General features: G+C 36.8%; 1 protein-coding gene across 7 annotated transcripts in view; it reads left to right on the top strand.

The window, feature by feature from the left end:
• The window catches only part of ZMYND11 (zinc finger MYND-type containing 11), a 107,460-nt gene that overhangs the window by 51,203 nt on the left and 38,517 nt on the right, over positions 1 to 17,740 (top strand). For all 7 annotated transcript variants that reach the window (XM_040589676.1, XM_040589675.1, XM_040589678.1 and 4 more), the window contains exon 3: positions 11,761 to 11,920. In XM_040589676.1, coding sequence (XP_040445610.1) covers positions 11,761 to 11,920 — 160 coding nt within the window. The remainder of the gene's footprint in view (positions 1 to 11,760; positions 11,921 to 17,740) is intronic.

The following is a 17,740-nucleotide window of genomic DNA, read 5'->3' as shown; positions in this document are numbered from 1 at the left end:
CCCTCTCAGTTTGACATTTAGTACTAGGAGGAGGATTTCTTCTTCGTATACCACTCTGTGAAATTTCTCCAGCCAGTCTCTGAGAACAGTTAAAGTAAGGGCCTTTCCCATCCATAAATCGTTGTTTTTTTGGTTTTTTGTTTTTTTGCCTTAGTACTTCTGCTGTTCTTTTTCTAGGCTGTCTAACAGAAAACAATTTCTAGAAGCAATGATTAAAGCAAAGATGAGAATGAGCAATTTGAACAGGTAGAAAATCATCACAAGAGAGTATAAATAAGAAAATCCTCAATTTGAACAGATAAGAAATAATCACACAAGTCTATAAATAAGAATATGCAATGCCGTAGCAAGAAAAAAAAATGAAAGAATAAGATTCTTACGGTATTGCGTATTCAAAGCTCAGAAACTTGTTAGAAAAAATCTGTCACTATTTATAGTACCTTTGATGAAAATTTAAATCTTCCTACTATTTTGCATGTTGCAACTAAATAGCTGTGCATAAACAAAAATAGTAAGCTGTAAGAATGATTAGGAGAGCAGATGACTGTGGATTTATAACTAGATAATCCTGTTGTTTAACTTTACATGAGCAGACATCTTGTAGCACCTGATATATCTTTGACTGAAATGAAAGCTTAGAAATGTTTTTCTGCTCTGTTGGTTTCTTACCCTTTGTCAAGCCATTCCCCTAAAATATCTGTCCTTTTTAACTGGAGAGTAGGTTTATCTGAAAACAATTTTCTGAAGTAAAATATCCTTCTGTTACACAGACAAATGCATTGGTTGCTTGAGTTCACTTTTAACCAGTGGTGCTGACTCCTTTTTCACATCTTTACATCATCCTCATGTATGGTTTAAATGTGACCATGTGAAGCAAATGGTATTATTCAAACCAGCCCTTCAGAATCTGGTACATATTAATCAAACCCTGGTCAGTTGTACTGTGGTGGAACAGGTCAATATTGAAGGAGGTGGTCAGGAAAGCTCACATTTAGCAATTAGGAAAGGATGAGGAAGAACAGTGCTGTGAAATTTTTGTCCATGCCATGCGTAATTATGCAAGGGTAAGCAAAGCAAAAGTGTGGAGTATAAGGTCCTACAATGAGATGCATGATACTACTTCCTCTGCAGGCCACATAGCTGCTTTTAGTGGCAACCTGTTATTGAGCGTTCACCCTTGAGAAAACTGAATTCAGTTTGTATTGGGTTGGCTTAATTATAGATATATGCGCTACAGTAAACAAAACATAGAAACATGTAACTAGGTATGACAGGGTAGAAAACTCTTAAATACCTCTTCACTTGTTTTCTGTTATAGTCAAGGACAAGACATTTCTTTCTGACTCCCCTAAATCAATCTCCTGCTCCAGTTCTTTTACTTTCCTTCTCTCTTTTCCATGATAAGTTTCAGTTGCTTCTTTTAGCCCCAAACCAATGTGGGTTTTTTTCTGTTTTCATAACACTATTTATGTTAAACCAAGAGAATGAACTAAGTCTAGACTTCTAAGGCATGGAAACCCTTAGGCATAGATAGATCATCTGGGGTGTGTGGGGTGTGTGTGTGGGGGGGAAGTCCTCTGTGCATTTTCAGCAACTTATCAATTGATTTGTTTGAAAATCATTGTATTAATAAAACAAAAGCAGTATAAAACTGATCATTTGACTCCCTAATAGAAAAAAAATTAGTAAAAGTGCTATTTTGGTCATACATAAAACCTCTGCATTATGTGTGCATGACTGTCAGTTACAAGCATAGTGATACATTGCATAGAAATAGGATGGACACCAAAACATTTAATTTGTTTGATACGTTAATTTTTTATACTGATGGCTTTGCACTGAGGTTAAGTGATGCATTCAGATTGAAATTTTCAGACATTTTCAAAAGTTTAGATATATGCTATAAAGTAATAAAAAGGACACTGAAAACTGCATGTATGCAGGAAAGTACAGGGAATCTCACCAGCTTTTGCATCGTAACTGATACACAATTTTGGTTCTAAATTGGTACAGAGACTGACCAGTGAGATAATACTGAGCGAGCTAATAAGGATTTTTAACATCCAGATTCACAAAAATCTTGAAAAGAAATTAATTAAGCTAAACACTGATAGTTTATAAGGTCCTTCAGAAGAAATGACAGATTGTCATTGCACAAGGAATTTTCGTAATGGTGTACGTTCATTAAATTTCACCTGTGTTAACTCTAGGTAGCTACGCTTGTCATAAAGGATTTATCTATTTTTAATATGGTGTTTAATCTTAATTTTGTTTGTGAGTTCATGATTTTCTGTTTTGTATATTATGTAACTTTAATATTGTTGGTATTTATTAATGGTCCATTTTAAGAGCTGCTTTTAGATATTCTTGACTAAGGAGGGTGGAAGCAGGGATTACAGGAAAATATGTAAACTTTTCTTGTAAAAAGACTATAAAGAACCTGGCTACATTTGCTCTGAGAAGTAGAATTAAAAATTCTGAATTAGTAGATTTGGTGAAGGTGTGTCATCTTGAGTATTAATAATTACTTTTTTCCCATCGAGCTGTTTTGTTTAATATAGATAATGTCTTCAATTTGTGTAATGATTCTGTTTAATCAAATTAATCAAACCAGTTAAAGGAATACATAAAAAGAAGTCCTGATATATTAAGCAGTGTTGTTTGTCATTTGTTAGGGATAACTGTTCCTCCAACTTGGTACTGAGCCACTGTCCCACCATGTGATAAATTTTAGATACTTTGCTACCTTTTTTTTGCTACTTTGCTAGCCAAAACATTGCTACCTGACTTGCTGGGTTTGCTTCTCAGTGACGGCTGTTATAAGGCTGATTCAGTGCCTAGTGTAGAAAACTCTTCACCATGGGACTGACAGAGAGATTCCTCCAGCCTTGCCACCTGCTTTATGCTAACTACATGGAATGGAGTGGATACTGTAGCTGGCTGTGCAACCGTTAACACCTGTAGGGGTTTAGGATAAATGGCTATTTTATTGAGGACTAGATCTTGAGGTGAGGCTAAACTTTTTGTGGATTTGCTTAGATCAGAAATATTAATGCATGCAAGTCTAGTTCCTACAGTTCATACTGCAAAATTAAATAAATAGGTGCTCAGGTGTTCTAAAGAATTTTGCTCGTTCAGTTTTCATTATCTAATAATTTTTCTCTTAATAATGCTCTTACTTGGTATTGCTACTAAGGCAGTTTTCTTTTTTCATCTCAAAGGTCAAATGTTCTTCATTGATTTAGTAGGTGAATGCTCTGGGCTGAGCAAGAGCATGAGTAGTAAATAAAGTGATTCACACAAACAGCACAAACACATGGTTATTAATAACAGCCATACTCCTTGTTTGGTGTTTGCTAATGAGTGCAAACTCATTTGAACTGTCCTTACTGTGTGTTACTATAAAAACTGTAATGTTCAATGTTTAATACTTTTCTTAGAGAATACATGCAAAATATGAACTCCAGTATAAATACTTAGAAGGAAAGTGGTGGAAGTATAACTGACTTGACAATCACTATCCCCCTTTTTGTTTTAATAAATAGTCTCATGTATTCCATACTTCTATTAATATTTGTGTGGAAGCTGTGTAAGTTTACATCGAAAAAAATACATAACAGGTTACCTTTATTTCTAATTACTAAAAGCAAATCAGTTTACTTTTTATGTCACAAGCAGTATTGATTTTTGCTTCAATCATAACATCTTCATAATGTTTGAAAGTAACACTTCTAGCTTATGTTTCATTTCTTTGCTGTAAATAAATGAGACTTCCTATTAGAAGTAAAAGATAAAAATGAGTGTGACATGGCCATTTAACAGGTTGTTACCTGGCCTGAAGTGCTCATCAAGGCTTTTCTGTAATCAGTAGAGAGAATGATCTCCAAAGCACTACTCATACTGTCTATTTTAGGCTGCGGTTTCATATTCCCATTCATATAAACAGTATCATCACCAAAAGCAGCAGCCCTGCCCTGATGGCTTTTCCAATTGGTAATTAGGTGAACATTTGTGTGACAGTGTGATGATTTTGAAACTCAGCCAAGGTAAAACTAATCTGACTGAAAAAAAACCCAAAAAGTTTTTGTTACTTTTAACCCAGGTAAGAATGGAAAAATTGGGTGGAAGACTAAAAACCTGAATCATGAAAGCACTGGAATGTGTGTTTTTTAAGCATGTTTTGAACTGAGACTCTCGATATGAGCTGACTGAATGTTTCATTTGCAAGGTATTATTTAGGATGTTACATTCTGAGTCATGTATTACGTGTTTGTCTCCAGTACATCCACAGAAAAGTGCTGGATGGAACAGTGGCTCTGCATATACATAGGCAATTGTACATATGTGTGCAGTGCCCCTAAATGATTAGTGCTCCTGTTTGCCAGTAGTCCTCAGTGACATGGGTGTACATTACCAGCAGCATCCCATACAACTTTTTAGGTTGGAAAAATGGGAGTATCTAAAAAAGCCCTTTTTTAGATAAGTTCCTCCTTAAGAAGATGGTAGTGGTTCTGAAAGAGAGATTTTATGGATAAGGACTGCATTGCTTGGTGCCTTGATTACGTGCTTTTCATGATCATATTGGTGGGTTACACAATCTTAAGTGCACAGTGAAGTTGTGAGTGAGAATTTACATTACTGAAACAAGAAATTACTTGAGTTAAAACTACCATGGTTTTGACATAAATGACCCAGGTGATTAAAATTATAAAAAAACTGTGTGGTGCCTGGGGTATCTAAAGGACACACAGACAAGATTACTCTTTAGCTTTGTTTTAGCAGCAGCAGAAGGAACATTAGGAAGAACTGAGTTCCATTGAACTGCTGGATCTCACTCTTTCACTATCAAGTGTGTGCATCCTTTTTGTTTTATAAAAATACTGCACATAATCAGATTCAGTATTCATGCAAAAGCTGGATTTCTAGACTATGAAGGAGAAACAAATTTTAAAAACATTTCCTACTTAGATAGTGTGTGTGTCTTCAAAATGAATGTTGCAGATGTCAGAGAAAAAAGAAAATTCATCATTTCTCTGTAATTCAGTTTCTCTGTGTCCCACACTTGGAATTTTGGACTGCACAAAATACAGAGTGTATAATCAGTGTTACATAGCATAAACAGCAGCTCTGTCAATGCTTGCGTGGTCTGTGCTGATGGTGTGTGGATTGCTGTGGAGATCAACTGCAGCCTGTTCATATACATGCATCTCTCTTTGTGAAGTATAAGGACAGAGGGAGAATGTTACGCTTTGGTTGTCTTTATCTTAGTGAATTTAATCCATAATCAAAACTTGAGAAAATGTAAACATATCAAAAAGTATCCTAGAAAACAAGTGTGCTAGTACATCCCCACTGTAAAAAGTTCTACTTAGTCTCTGTGTGTCTACATTGTTTTCAGCTCTCAGACCAGCTCTGTTTCTGGCAAGTAGGGAATATATATTTCAAATATATTGCTTTGAAATACAAATACACATAATGTTTAGCCCATATTTTGTGAAATTTGATGTGTACCACAGTGCTGTATCTGGTGAGAACAGGCAACCTGCGCTTTGGAATTGAGACCTTGAGATACGACTGACTACAAATCTTCACCTGGCTCTCCACAAGGATAATTATTGGATTCCCAAGATTTGAGCCTGTGTATTTTAAGTTCTTACGCTATGTAGCTGTATTTGTTAAATATATATATATATATATATATATATAAATTCATAGCCATCTCTTCCATTTATATTTTCAGTATGACCAAGTGACCTATTCTTTGCAAATTAGAAAGTCTTAAAAGTGTGTCGGCCTTCTATAAAACTGCTGTCATACCCTGAATCTAAAGCAAAAGGCATTCCTCACCAGAGGTAGGAACACAATATAAAACTCAGAATAGATTTTTGGCTGCTTTCCTTCCATTTTATGTATTATTCCTTAAGGTCTGTCCCTGAATCTAAGACATTTTTATATACCTGTAGGTAACATTTAAAATTAATGGCAGCCTTTCAGTTGAGTTAAATGGGATGTGCTGTATTTTATCAGATCTCAACTGTGAGATGGGCTCTGCATGTAAGGAAATCTTAAGACCTCTGTTTCTCCCTGGACGAGCCGCTGTTGCCAGCAGATTGCTACTTCCCTTCATATCGTGGAGGGCGGAGACATCCAGCATAGACAGAGATAATTGATCAGACCATGACTGCAGTGTTTGTCACTAAAATTAGCATCTACCTACAGTTGTCACACTATGTGAGGCAGGTATTTCCTATATGTATTTTACTTTAGTCTTTTACAGAGATGCTTGCTGTATATTTTTTTCAGTATTTTCCGTCTGATGAGTTCAGGTAGCTGAAAATGCCATTCCTTATAAGTCCAGAAAAACTGAGATTTTATTTTTGTTTTTGTAAATACCTGTGTCAGCTTTCCACCTTAAGTAACCTTAGTCACTTCCTTCCTCGGCCAGCTTTGTTTTTTGGGCCACAACACAGCTGCGCCCATGTAAACCACTTGCTGCATCTCAGTAGACCACAGTTGACTTTGAGGACTCTCTAGGAGCAGAGTTAGTTATTTATGTACATTATTTTGTGGCCATAAATATTAAGAGCTTTGGGACAGGGTTTGGCTTTGTGTTGTCTTGGTACAGCACCAAGCAGGAGTTGTCAGCTGTGTGACAGCTGTAGGCGAAAAGTTCATCATCTGATCCCTGCAAGTGCCAGCTACTTTTGTATCTGTTTTGCTCCCATGGTGATCGCAGCTTTAGAGTCTGCTTCCTTCACACCCCTTAGATCAAAACAAACCCTTTTCTTGAGTTTCAAGGTATGTTGTGAAGCACATTTATTAGATGTAGGTTTTAAATAGAAAGATATGCTGAACACTGGCTAGTTTGAGAAAATGTTTTTGAAGTTTTAGGTGTAAACAGACTGACTATGTGAACTGACAGACTATAGTGCTTCTATAATGTCTCCTGTATATAGGGCAGGCAAACGGTTTAGATGTGGATTCTGGTACTCCTGTGGTCCAGTTTTGTTTAGCAAAGGGAGGTGGCAAGATCCAGTTGTCACTTGGTGCTGGCATAAGTTACAGGAGCTTCTGCACTTTGTTGCTGTGAAGGAGAGAGACTCTGGATGGCCATGTACCAGGTTTCCCTGCATATCATTCCTCCCCTGTCATTGCAACATGACTCAGGTGGGGTGTGCAGCAGGTGGCTGTGTGGCTCCTGGATGCCATGAAGCCTGTGAAAACTGCTCAAGTCCTCACCTCCAGCAGTGCTGACCCGTTGGGCTGTCCCCATGGTGTCTGAAAGGTGGTCAGGGTTTTAGGATGTGTAACAAGTGTAAGATATATAAACAGAAGAATATAGAGGTATTTTATCACTGCTAAATTTGAAAAGATCTGACTACTTCTCATCTGAAGTGCCAAATAAGTTTAACATTGTTGTTTTGCATTTTTCTGGTTGGTATTTTGTGTACTAAATACAGATGAGTATGCACACAATCTACAGATCTATTCATGGTTATCCTCTATTGTTCTCATTTAATTTTTTTCTTTTGCTTTCAGACAGGTGTGCACATATATTAGCTATATGCACATGTGTATTTATTTACCTGATTCTATTGGCAGGATCTTGTTTCTGAAGGTCAGAACATTTACATATACTTTGGTGGTGTGACAATCCTGAGATTTGTTTTAAGGGTGGGAATGAGCAACCTAGATGCTAAAGATTCTTATCCTTTGCTTTCAAAGTGGTGTGGCAATAATTGAAAACATGCTTTATTAGGCTCTTAGAAGTTGATTACAAAAAGTGTAATTTTGCTAGATTTGCTAGATTCTTCTATGCTAATGTCAAGGAGGCTTGCGCTGCCAGTTTCTAAATGGAGAAAATACTGACCTATAAATGCTCTAATACTGAGAAGCAGTTCAGTTGCTTCTGTATCCTGCAGACAGGCAGCCTCATTTCGTGAGATTTGGAATTTAACGTGCAGATTATCAAGCCAAACCTCCTCTTTTCATCAGACAGACACTTATTTTATGTAGAAGGGATTATCACAGTTAAATTGTATTTTGAAATGGTTGTTTCAACCCCCTATCTGATACAGACGGGTTTGCTGATTTAGGGGATTTTACTTTGTCTCCATGTCTTATTCTCACCCATCTGAGTGTATTTGCTTTACTGCTCGTGGCTGGCTACATAATAGCAGTATAGGGATTGTATTACACTTCCCAGTCTGTCGATAGGAAGGACTGGGCAAAGGCATAACAAACCCATATTGCTTCAGCTCCCTGTCTCCAAGGTAAGGCTAATCAGCTTTTGTTGAAAACAGCAATCAGGGATTGCTTTAGCTCTCTTACTTGTTTTTTAACTTCTTGGTGCCAGATGCTTCAGTCCATGCAGTGCCAGGAAAAGGCTTGCGCTCCCTGGATTACTCGCGTCACGTCTGCAGAAAGACATTTCAATATTGTTTTTCCCCAGTCCAGTAACGAGTCTGATGAGGTGGTTAAGAATCCAAACATCATGCTTTCTGTCTGTAGGGTGGAGTTTAACTTATTTTGTGCTTCTGACATCTTTCACATGTTATGACAGTTTTTCATATTTCATTATTAAAGAACTTTAACTATCTTTTCTGGTTCTAATCCTGTGCCTTAATTGCTTCTTAGTTTAGCTGCCATCCTTCTAACTGAAAAGAAACAAGATCGGATTTCATCCAGACCCTGCCAGTGTTGTTCTATAGTCTTTGCGAATATCTAGCCACCTACACTTTACAGGTTTTAATATAATTAAAAATTTTGGGGGAGGGGGCACTTTTCTAGAGCAATTCTACTCTTTGAAGTAAAAACATTCTCTCTACATTTGTGTGCTTTCCTATGAAAGCTGATAGCATCTTATTTTAAAAATGGAAAACATAGCCCTTGTGCATCTCCAGACTGCACAGTCTGAACATTAACTAAAGTATTTTTCAAAAAGCCACTGGGGAGTTATTACTCCCAGTTTACAGCTGGAGGAAATGAGGAGATAGTTTAGATGTTAGCAGTACTTTCACTCTGGTTGAGAACACAGATTGGATTTGAGAAACAGGCAATTCTGAGCTGTGTGCTCCTTTTCACTAGTGCACACCCTGCCACAGTTGAAATAGGCAGGTTAAATCTCTTAGCTGATTAGAGTTGGTTTAAGGCTTTTTGGTTTGTATTATATATCTGTTCTGTTCAGAGATGTGAGTGAGAAATAATCACAAAATGTGTAGCTTACAGTCAGGAGTTGGATTGTAACTATGGATGATGCAATGCAAAATACATGGTTTCTTCAGCAGGGTGTACTGAAGATTATGGCACTGGGTTAATACTTGGTTCTTAGACCTACAGCAGTTTAGTGTATAACTGCAGGGAAATCACTTCCTTGCTCAGTGCCTGATTTGTTCCATCAGTAGAATGGGAAGGATGATAGTACCTGTGCTGTGTGTTTTGAGACCTATTAAAGACTGGAAGAAACTGCAGAAGACATGAGTGCTGTGGCTCTTGATAGGGAGGTTGTTAGTACAGAGTTAAAATGGAAATCTGCTGAAACACCAGTAAAGTTAGGATGTGTTGACAAAGATAATGTACTTTAAAAAGCTAGTTTTGTTTGCATGAATATATACATATGTGCACACACACATGAAATACACGTAACGTGAGTATATAAACATATAAGTTGTTTTCTCTATTTCAGGCAGTTTAAAAGCTTCAGCACTTTATGCCTCAGCAAACTAATGGTGTTCACTTGCACTCTGTTTGAAAGTGAAGCAATAAATCTGAGTCTCTGCCTGTTCAAGACCACCTTGGAATTTGGAGAACTCAGAAAACTCAATTAAGTGTTTAATGCCACTTGAACATGCCCGCACGTTGGATTTTGGTTCTGCAGAAGCCAGAAAGGATCAGGTTGGGAACATGAGCATCCACCCAGTGTGGCAGAGAACTGAAGTAATGTGCTTGGCCCTCAATCCTTTTTTCTAGCCAGCATAAGATTCATATTAGCTTGGATCACAGAATTCCACAGAATTTTGTTCTTTCTCTATTAATTTAATTATCACTTACTTTTTGTGCAGTGGTAGCATGCAGAAATCAACCAGACTTGGACTGTGTTGTGGTAGACATTGTAAAACACAGTGAATGGCAGCATCTGTCTCTAGGAGATTTTACCCTAACCTCCACCCCCCAGCCCCCAAGGATCCTGCAAACATGCTGCATTTATGTAAACGCCTCTGATACCAGGCAGAAATTTATAAATGTCCTGTGTTGCTCTCATTATTGTATAATTTTCTACACAAATATATACTTCTACTCAATCAGAAATTTGCTGTATGATTATATGCATTTAGTTTCCTTTAGAACAAAACAAAAAGATTAGATTAGCACGAACCAGTTTCAGCAAAAGCTTGAGAGTAGGCACAATTGGAAAAGACCTTTATGCATCCAAAATAATAAGTTTGAAAGGCGTATGCCTTCAAAGAGGAGGGTTGATCGGAGGGTTGGCCACTAGAGTGGTCTTCATCCCTTATTGCAAGTTTATAACTTCTAAGGCATTAAAATTTCCTGTCAGCCATGTTACCAAAAAACCCCCAAAACCCAAAAAATATGAACTGATGTAGCTTTTTTCTTTCATGTAATGCTACTGCTTTAAAAAAACTTTCCCTCAAGTTTGCTCCTGATAATAATTACAATTTTTGTGAAGATACTTGTGATGACAGTCACAAAAGAATCATGGTTGCTGGAATTCATTATGAAGCATGAAAAAGAGGATACTATAGCTGACAGCTTTGTCTTAAAGCAGGTAAATTACATATTTCTCTCCTAGGAGACAGGTAGAACAGAGTACCTTGAGAAACCAAAAGGGAGAGAAATTCTGCTAGCCTTCTAACTGTAAGAGAGCTGTAACTAGAAAAATATGTCCACAAAAAAATTGGTTCCAGGTCAGTTCACTTATCTGATGATTGCATGTGATTTCAGCTCTCGTCACTTCTCCATGTGCAGTGGCTTATAGATACGTTCTTGGAATTCTGCTAAAAAAGATCTGAAGTGTAATGATCTTAAAACAGGGAGGTCATCTTTATTTGAGGGAAGATCATTTTATGTTGTTTACTGCAAGTTAATATGTGATGTTGGTCTAGAAGTAAATTATACTGGGTAAAAGTCAATAATACACAACTGATTCTCATGTATATACACAGTGTAGATTGTATATGTTTTGTTCACACCAGTGCACTTCATCATAGTGGGATCATTGTGGTTATCTCAAGAAAAGGAGAAAAAACACTTAGTCTATAACTAGCTGTTGAGTTTTTGTATGTGATGCATAAACTTCTATTTGTTATGCATGTGTTGTACTCAAGAGCATCACATAGATGCATTGGTACATCTCCAGAATCATTCTATAGTATATATGCTATACGAGATACTACAGAAATGCAAGTTTTAATTAAATTAAAGAAGTCTCTTTAGGGGCACAAACAGATGTGGAAGTTTAGCAGAGACAAGCCCAGTGTGTCTGTTAGCTTTGGAGTGTAATAATTTTTTCTGGTAGAAAATTACTGTGCTACTGCTTGTCTAGGTGTGTACATGATAACTTCAAGGGGAAGAAAAGATGATTTGTAGCAAAGGAGTAAATTGTATAAATTTTGAGGGTTTAAAAACAACCTAAAACATAGGCTGTGTATTATTTTAAATCATTTGAAAAAGTATTTTTTTTTTGCTGTCACATTTATAGTTTAACACTAACACTTAAAGACTTCTGTGCTTTGTGTGCAGGTATATGTCTCGAGTCCATGGTATGCATCCAAAAGAAACCACACGTCAGCTGAGTTTAGCAGTCAAGGATGGTCTTATTGTTGAAACCCTGACGGTGGGGTGTAAAGGGTCAAAAGCTGGTATTGAACAAGAAGGATATTGGTTGCCAGGAGATGAGATTGTGAGTATAAAGTCCTTGAGAAAATAAATCGCAATTTCTGGTATCTTAGCATGAAACTTGTTTTAATTTCTATTTGAACTTATTTATAGATGCTGTGTTGGTGCTTATGAACAGGGAAGTAATGCACTCTTAAACTTTTTTAACCTTTTCCATTCCATAAAGGTTCTCTCTCCTTGAATTCTGTGTTTTCTGCTATGAAACACTGTCAAAGTCCTTTGCTCACTCATCCCTCACTTGTATGTAGTATTCTCTTTTACAGCTGTACAGGAAGACAGTAAATATTATTGGTATTACTTGAAATCCTCAGATGTCCTCAAATCCCAAAGACGGTATCTTTAAAAAAAAAAAACAAAAAAAAAAAGACAACAAGAATTGTTGATTGATCTTGCTTTAATCTGAATCTGAGGAGCAAAGAACTCCTCCCTTTCAAAAGTGCAACAAGAAGTTGTACAAACAGACATGAAAAGATGTGTTTTACAGGTATTTGTGAACACCAGGGCATTCAGTTGGGGATGATTTTCCTAGTAAATTAGTTAGAGGCATCCAGACATTGTTCCACTGTACTTATAAAATAAATATTTAAATTGAGTTAAAGAGGTTGAAAGTTATGTAAAGGGAAGAAAAGTATGTTTTCTCTATCTCTCCATAGCTGAGATGGAATGCACTCATGAAGTTAACTGAGAATAGTCCCATAGACAGGAAAAAGCTTGCACAATTCCTTTGCCTTGTTCAGAAGCCTGGTCTCTGTATTTACAAGACCATGTTCTTGTAATTTAAAAAAAAAAAAAAGACATTGGCAAAGCTTTAAAATACTTGAACTAGGAACTGTTGCTTTGGTATATAAATTACATTTAATACTGGTAAAAAGGACAGCATTGTCATAGGCATAGGTAATAATTGAAATTTTGAGGAAACCCAGAAAATACAGGAAAATAAATTCTAAGACCTACCAGGATAATCATTGCATTGTTTCAGCCATCAATAAGATCCTGAAAGTGAAGCAACAAATAATTTTTTTATTTGAAGTGAGAGAAATAGGAAGTGGAAACAAGCAGTATCCATAACAGAAAACATTATGGTTAAAATTATCCCAGTTACACTCATTTAAAGTATTGAAACATGTATTTAATGTACATTGTTTCACTATTAAGATTCTCATTATAATTTCATTAGAAACCCTCAAGGGAGCCTTTTAAGGGTATTTAGCTTTGTTTTTACTATTCTACCTGAGAGTAAACATTTCAAAATTACAGCTTAGCTCTTTTAAGTATTTCTTGTGTCAGTTCTGTCTGTTTAGAGGTCATGTTAACTGTGTAGACTCCGTATGACATAAAGTCTGAGATCTGTAGTTACCTAAGTATTCAGTATGTTTGTTTCCTCTATTGAGAAAGGGCCGGGGGCGGGGCGGGGGGGGGGGGGGGGGGGGGGGGCGGGGAGGGCGCGGTAAGATTAATAATGCCTCATAATAGCCATTTCTTAAGTGGTCATTCAAAAACTGTTCCTGCTACTTATTAGCAACATTTGTCTATAAGATAACCAGCATGTACATTCCCAGTGAGTCATTGGAATTACATTAATTATTTTATCTCTGAATGAAAAGAGTTGTCTTTGACTTGATGGAAAATGCTGCTTAAGTCACATTGTGAATAGCCCTTTGGTTGGAAGTATTGACTGTATTTTCAGCATGACTGCTAATCACTGATGCATTGTGCTGTGACCATACGGCTGATGGCTATCTTAGTTGTTCAGAACACCAGTGTGCACTTGACTAAACAGTTTTATGCAAAAATAGGAATCAGCTTCTGATCCAGGCCATGTTTCAACTTCCCCAGCCTCCAACTTCTTGATCCTTGAATCAAAATGCTGCAGACAGATGAAGGAAAACACACTGACTTGCTATAAAGTCATTCTCTTTGTTCTTTTATTCAAAAATTTTTAATGAGTAACAAAGTGTCATTGTCATCACTCCACATCAGATCAGGTATTCTCCATTCTTCCACAACTGGTGCAAAACCATGAAGTTTGGCATGTTCTCTACATTGGACACACTGGGTAGTTCTACAGATGCTTTGTCTGCACTTGATTGAGATGCAATTTGTAGTTCTTTGTAATTCAGTACTGCTGAGATCTGGTACTAATGACTGTTGAACCATCAGCTCGAGTTACATTTGAGTAAGGACAAACACACAGGCGTCTTTTTGGAGATCCACTTGTAGGTGATAGAACTCTCTGAAATAGGGCTGTTGATGTTGGAACAGGGATTTCAGGCTTATCAAACTTTAGCCCTTACAGACAGACCCTTGATCCAATTGTCAAACTCCCTTTGACTGGTACTACAGGAACTTGGAAAGCTCATAATGTGAAGCTGAAAGACCTGAGAACCGATCCACCACCTATTGACAGCAGATCAAGAATGCCCTTGGATTTGGCTTGTTTACTGGCACCACAGTGGAAGTCAGTAAGGACCAGCTGTTTCAAAGAGTTAGGAAAGGGACACATTCTTGTCATCCCTCCCTCCATTATTTGAGTATTTGCTTTATGTTTCTTATATTTTTGAAGTTTTAGATCTAAATCTTAGCATTTTAAATCCATATTCAAGTAAATAAATTACTGGCCTGGGCCATGGAACTGCTGAGCACCTGTATCTGTTACTTACATAGATGCCTGACTAAACACTGCCACAAGTCCTGGAAGTACTGGTTTGAACGATGACTGTGGACTGATTGATAAATAGTAACAATAATTGAAAGTATACTGATTATGAAAACACAGCTCTATTTGGAAAAGATTCATTAGATAATCTATGGTGCTTGCTTACATGTTTCCAAACATTTGCCCTATCCAATAGATTGACATGATGATAGATCTATGCAGTAAGGACACCATCTCTGATAGGGTTACTCTTAGCCTTCAGAGGAATGTGTTAAAAAAATTATGCTACTTAGCTGTCATTGTTCTACCAGGATGTTGAAGCTGTGGTAAAAAAATGAAGCAAAATCTCATATTTAGAGATATACAAAAGAACAAGCTGAGGTGCAAAGACAAAACAGTTTGAGGGCATCAGGAGGTCCTTCCAAAATGAATATGAAAATTAATATTCTGAAAAACTGGGGAAAAGAATGATCAGATTTAAAAGAGTATGAAATTGTTCACTTTTTCTCTCAGATATATGTGGGAGAAATATTTTTATATAAGTTACTAAGTTTAAAAATTTGGAGTCTGTTGCCAAATATACTGTGTTCCAAGTGATATGTAAGGGTTGGTACCTATACAAGAACTTCGCTGCAGATATTATACCTCTGGTTCTTGTGCAGATATTCACTTATTTGCCGTCTATACAGATGTATTGCACATTTTCAGAATGTGTTCTCATCTTACAGACTTCCTTATCATGAGAGAAGAAATTATTTTCAATTGGTATCTAGGATTTTAGTTAGGAATTTTGCATTTTCACAGTTTGTCGATGCCATTATTATGCAATTCAACAAATTCTCTGCAGCTTCTTGCCTTGCAAGGGAAATATCAGTCCTGAAATCTGGTAATGGAAGTTTACTTTCTCTTTCTAAAAGCCTTATTTCTATTTCTCACAGAACTTGCGGAATTTGGAGGCGTTATTTATTATCAACATGAAAGAAAGTATCTCCTTGCTTTTCAGGTTTAGGAAAAAAATTGCAAATCAGTGTTGTTAACTATGTTTTCAATGCATTTGATAAAGTAGAAGGGATAATGTAGTTCTTGAGGAAAAGAATCATGACTCTCCTTACCTATTGGTTTCTATTTTCAGTTATGTCATGATTTTTATGTATTTTTATCTGTGTAAAATAGTGCTCAGTCTAATCCCAGTGAAAGAAATCAAATTAAAGCACCAATGTAATGTAGTTTTATGGGGGGGGGTAAGGTACAGTTCTTAGAGTTAGTCTTACTCATTTACTTATTTTGTGATTTTTCTACAGTGTGCATGGAGCTATTTTGAGCATTTAACATACTAATTCTTCTTCTCATGATTAAAATCATAAAACTGCACTGACCCAGAGAGAGGCATTATGAATGTATAATTTCAATGTGCATGTATTCATAAAGCCAAACAATATTGTGCTCTTCTGAGATGGAGATGTGTTAGTAACACGGGTTCATTGTTTGCATCTGAATCCAACATATCTCATAACACTGCTGTGGTTTAAAGTTGGTTCACAGTGGCCAAATTCTCTAATGAGGTACAAAGAGTGAGGCTTCATATTTAAGGCACTTTGTACTATTTCTTCACTAACAAAATACATACAAAGTTATGATGCTTTCAAGAAGTTACTCTTTTACAGATTTCTATTTTCTGATCATTTAATTGATTATGTAAAGAGCCAGTAACTCTCCTGGCTAGTTAAGTTTGACTTTGAGGTTTAGTTAGTCATTTTCCTGTGCATTTGGTCCTCTCCATGTCTAAATGAATGCCTCTCCAATTCTTTCCTCTAATTCTTTAGTTTAGTGGAGCACGTGCTATTTGGAGGGGTAGTTTGCTTGCTTTCCTGTTTTCAGAAAACATTCAAAATAGAATCTGCTTTTTCCCAACACACCCATGTATTTATAACTTGCGAACTGATTACTGGGGATTTTCTGATATTTTATATCTAGAAAGTACTGGTGCATGCTCAAAGCGATTCCGGATACTTTCAAGTTGCAAGGCTGCCTGAATAATCCATCTCTTCACTCTGTCTGCTTTCCCATCATTTTAACCTTCGTTATAACCCACTGCCAGCACTGTGAGTTTTGAAGGTGATTTTGTTAACCCTAGTGACCTTAGGCTCACACCCAGTAATTATTGTGATTTGATGTATTGCAGGTTCAATTTTGCTAGGATCAATCTATGAGAAGGGAGTATTTTGGCTGTTACATTTCTGTTAATCTAAATTGCTTTAGATTGAACAAAGGCTGGGTTCCTTACTTGCCATGCTTTATTGCTTTTGTAATTATATTGATTTTTCCATGCTAGGTCAGTGTTGGTAGCCAGGAGCTGTTTTTTGAACTGGCTATGTCATCTTGAGTCTCCATAAATATGAAGATAATGATAAAAAGCTTAAGAATGGTCATTGTGAGGGTTTGAATCTTTTCTGAACATAAAACACACTTTAAATAAAAAAAAAACAAAACCAAACCACAAACCAGAAACAATCTGCATAGCTACCAGTTACTGCTAGCAAGCTAGCGGCTTCTAACTAACTAGGTTGAGGAATGGTTTTAATGTGCATCCCATTCATTTCTGTTAGGAGCAGAAGGATAATATGAAACAGTAATAGTGACAGCCAGTGCCTTCATCTTGAAAGCTCACACAACTAGAGTGCACAAAGAGGAAGAACATGTCACACCAAATGAAGAAAAATCTCCTTCAGTGTTTAAAAAATTCTCCATTTGTCTTACCCATCCGTATTGCCTTTAATCTGAAGTCCTGTGTGAATTCACTGATCCAAAGCCAAGCATAGCCCAAACCATGCTATTTACTATTTCTAACGTATTGTAACAAATCGAGGATTTTCCAGCTGCAGCATTCCAGGTAGATTCCTAATTACTGTGAAAGTACCAGTGTTCTTTACATTTGGTGATTCACTGATGCAAAGAGTTAATGAATGGTCCTGTGGGACAGAAAAGTTCAGACTGATTCCATCTCTTATTCCACACCTCAGGGAGAGTATGAGGAGGCTCTGAGGGTCAGGCCACATAACAGTCTGGTCATGTGCGAGCACTCAAGGGAAATGAGCTTCTGGAACTCTTTGAATCTTTCTTTTCTACCTTTCCATCCTCTAAAGTCCCATCATTCAGAGCTTGTTTTGC

This window comes from Falco naumanni, chromosome 4 (genome assembly GCF_017639655.2).
Source record: "Falco naumanni isolate bFalNau1 chromosome 4, bFalNau1.pat, whole genome shotgun sequence".
NCBI classification, from domain to species: domain Eukaryota; kingdom Metazoa; phylum Chordata; class Aves; order Falconiformes; family Falconidae; genus Falco; species Falco naumanni.
This window is presented reverse-complemented; position numbering and strand designations above follow the sequence as displayed.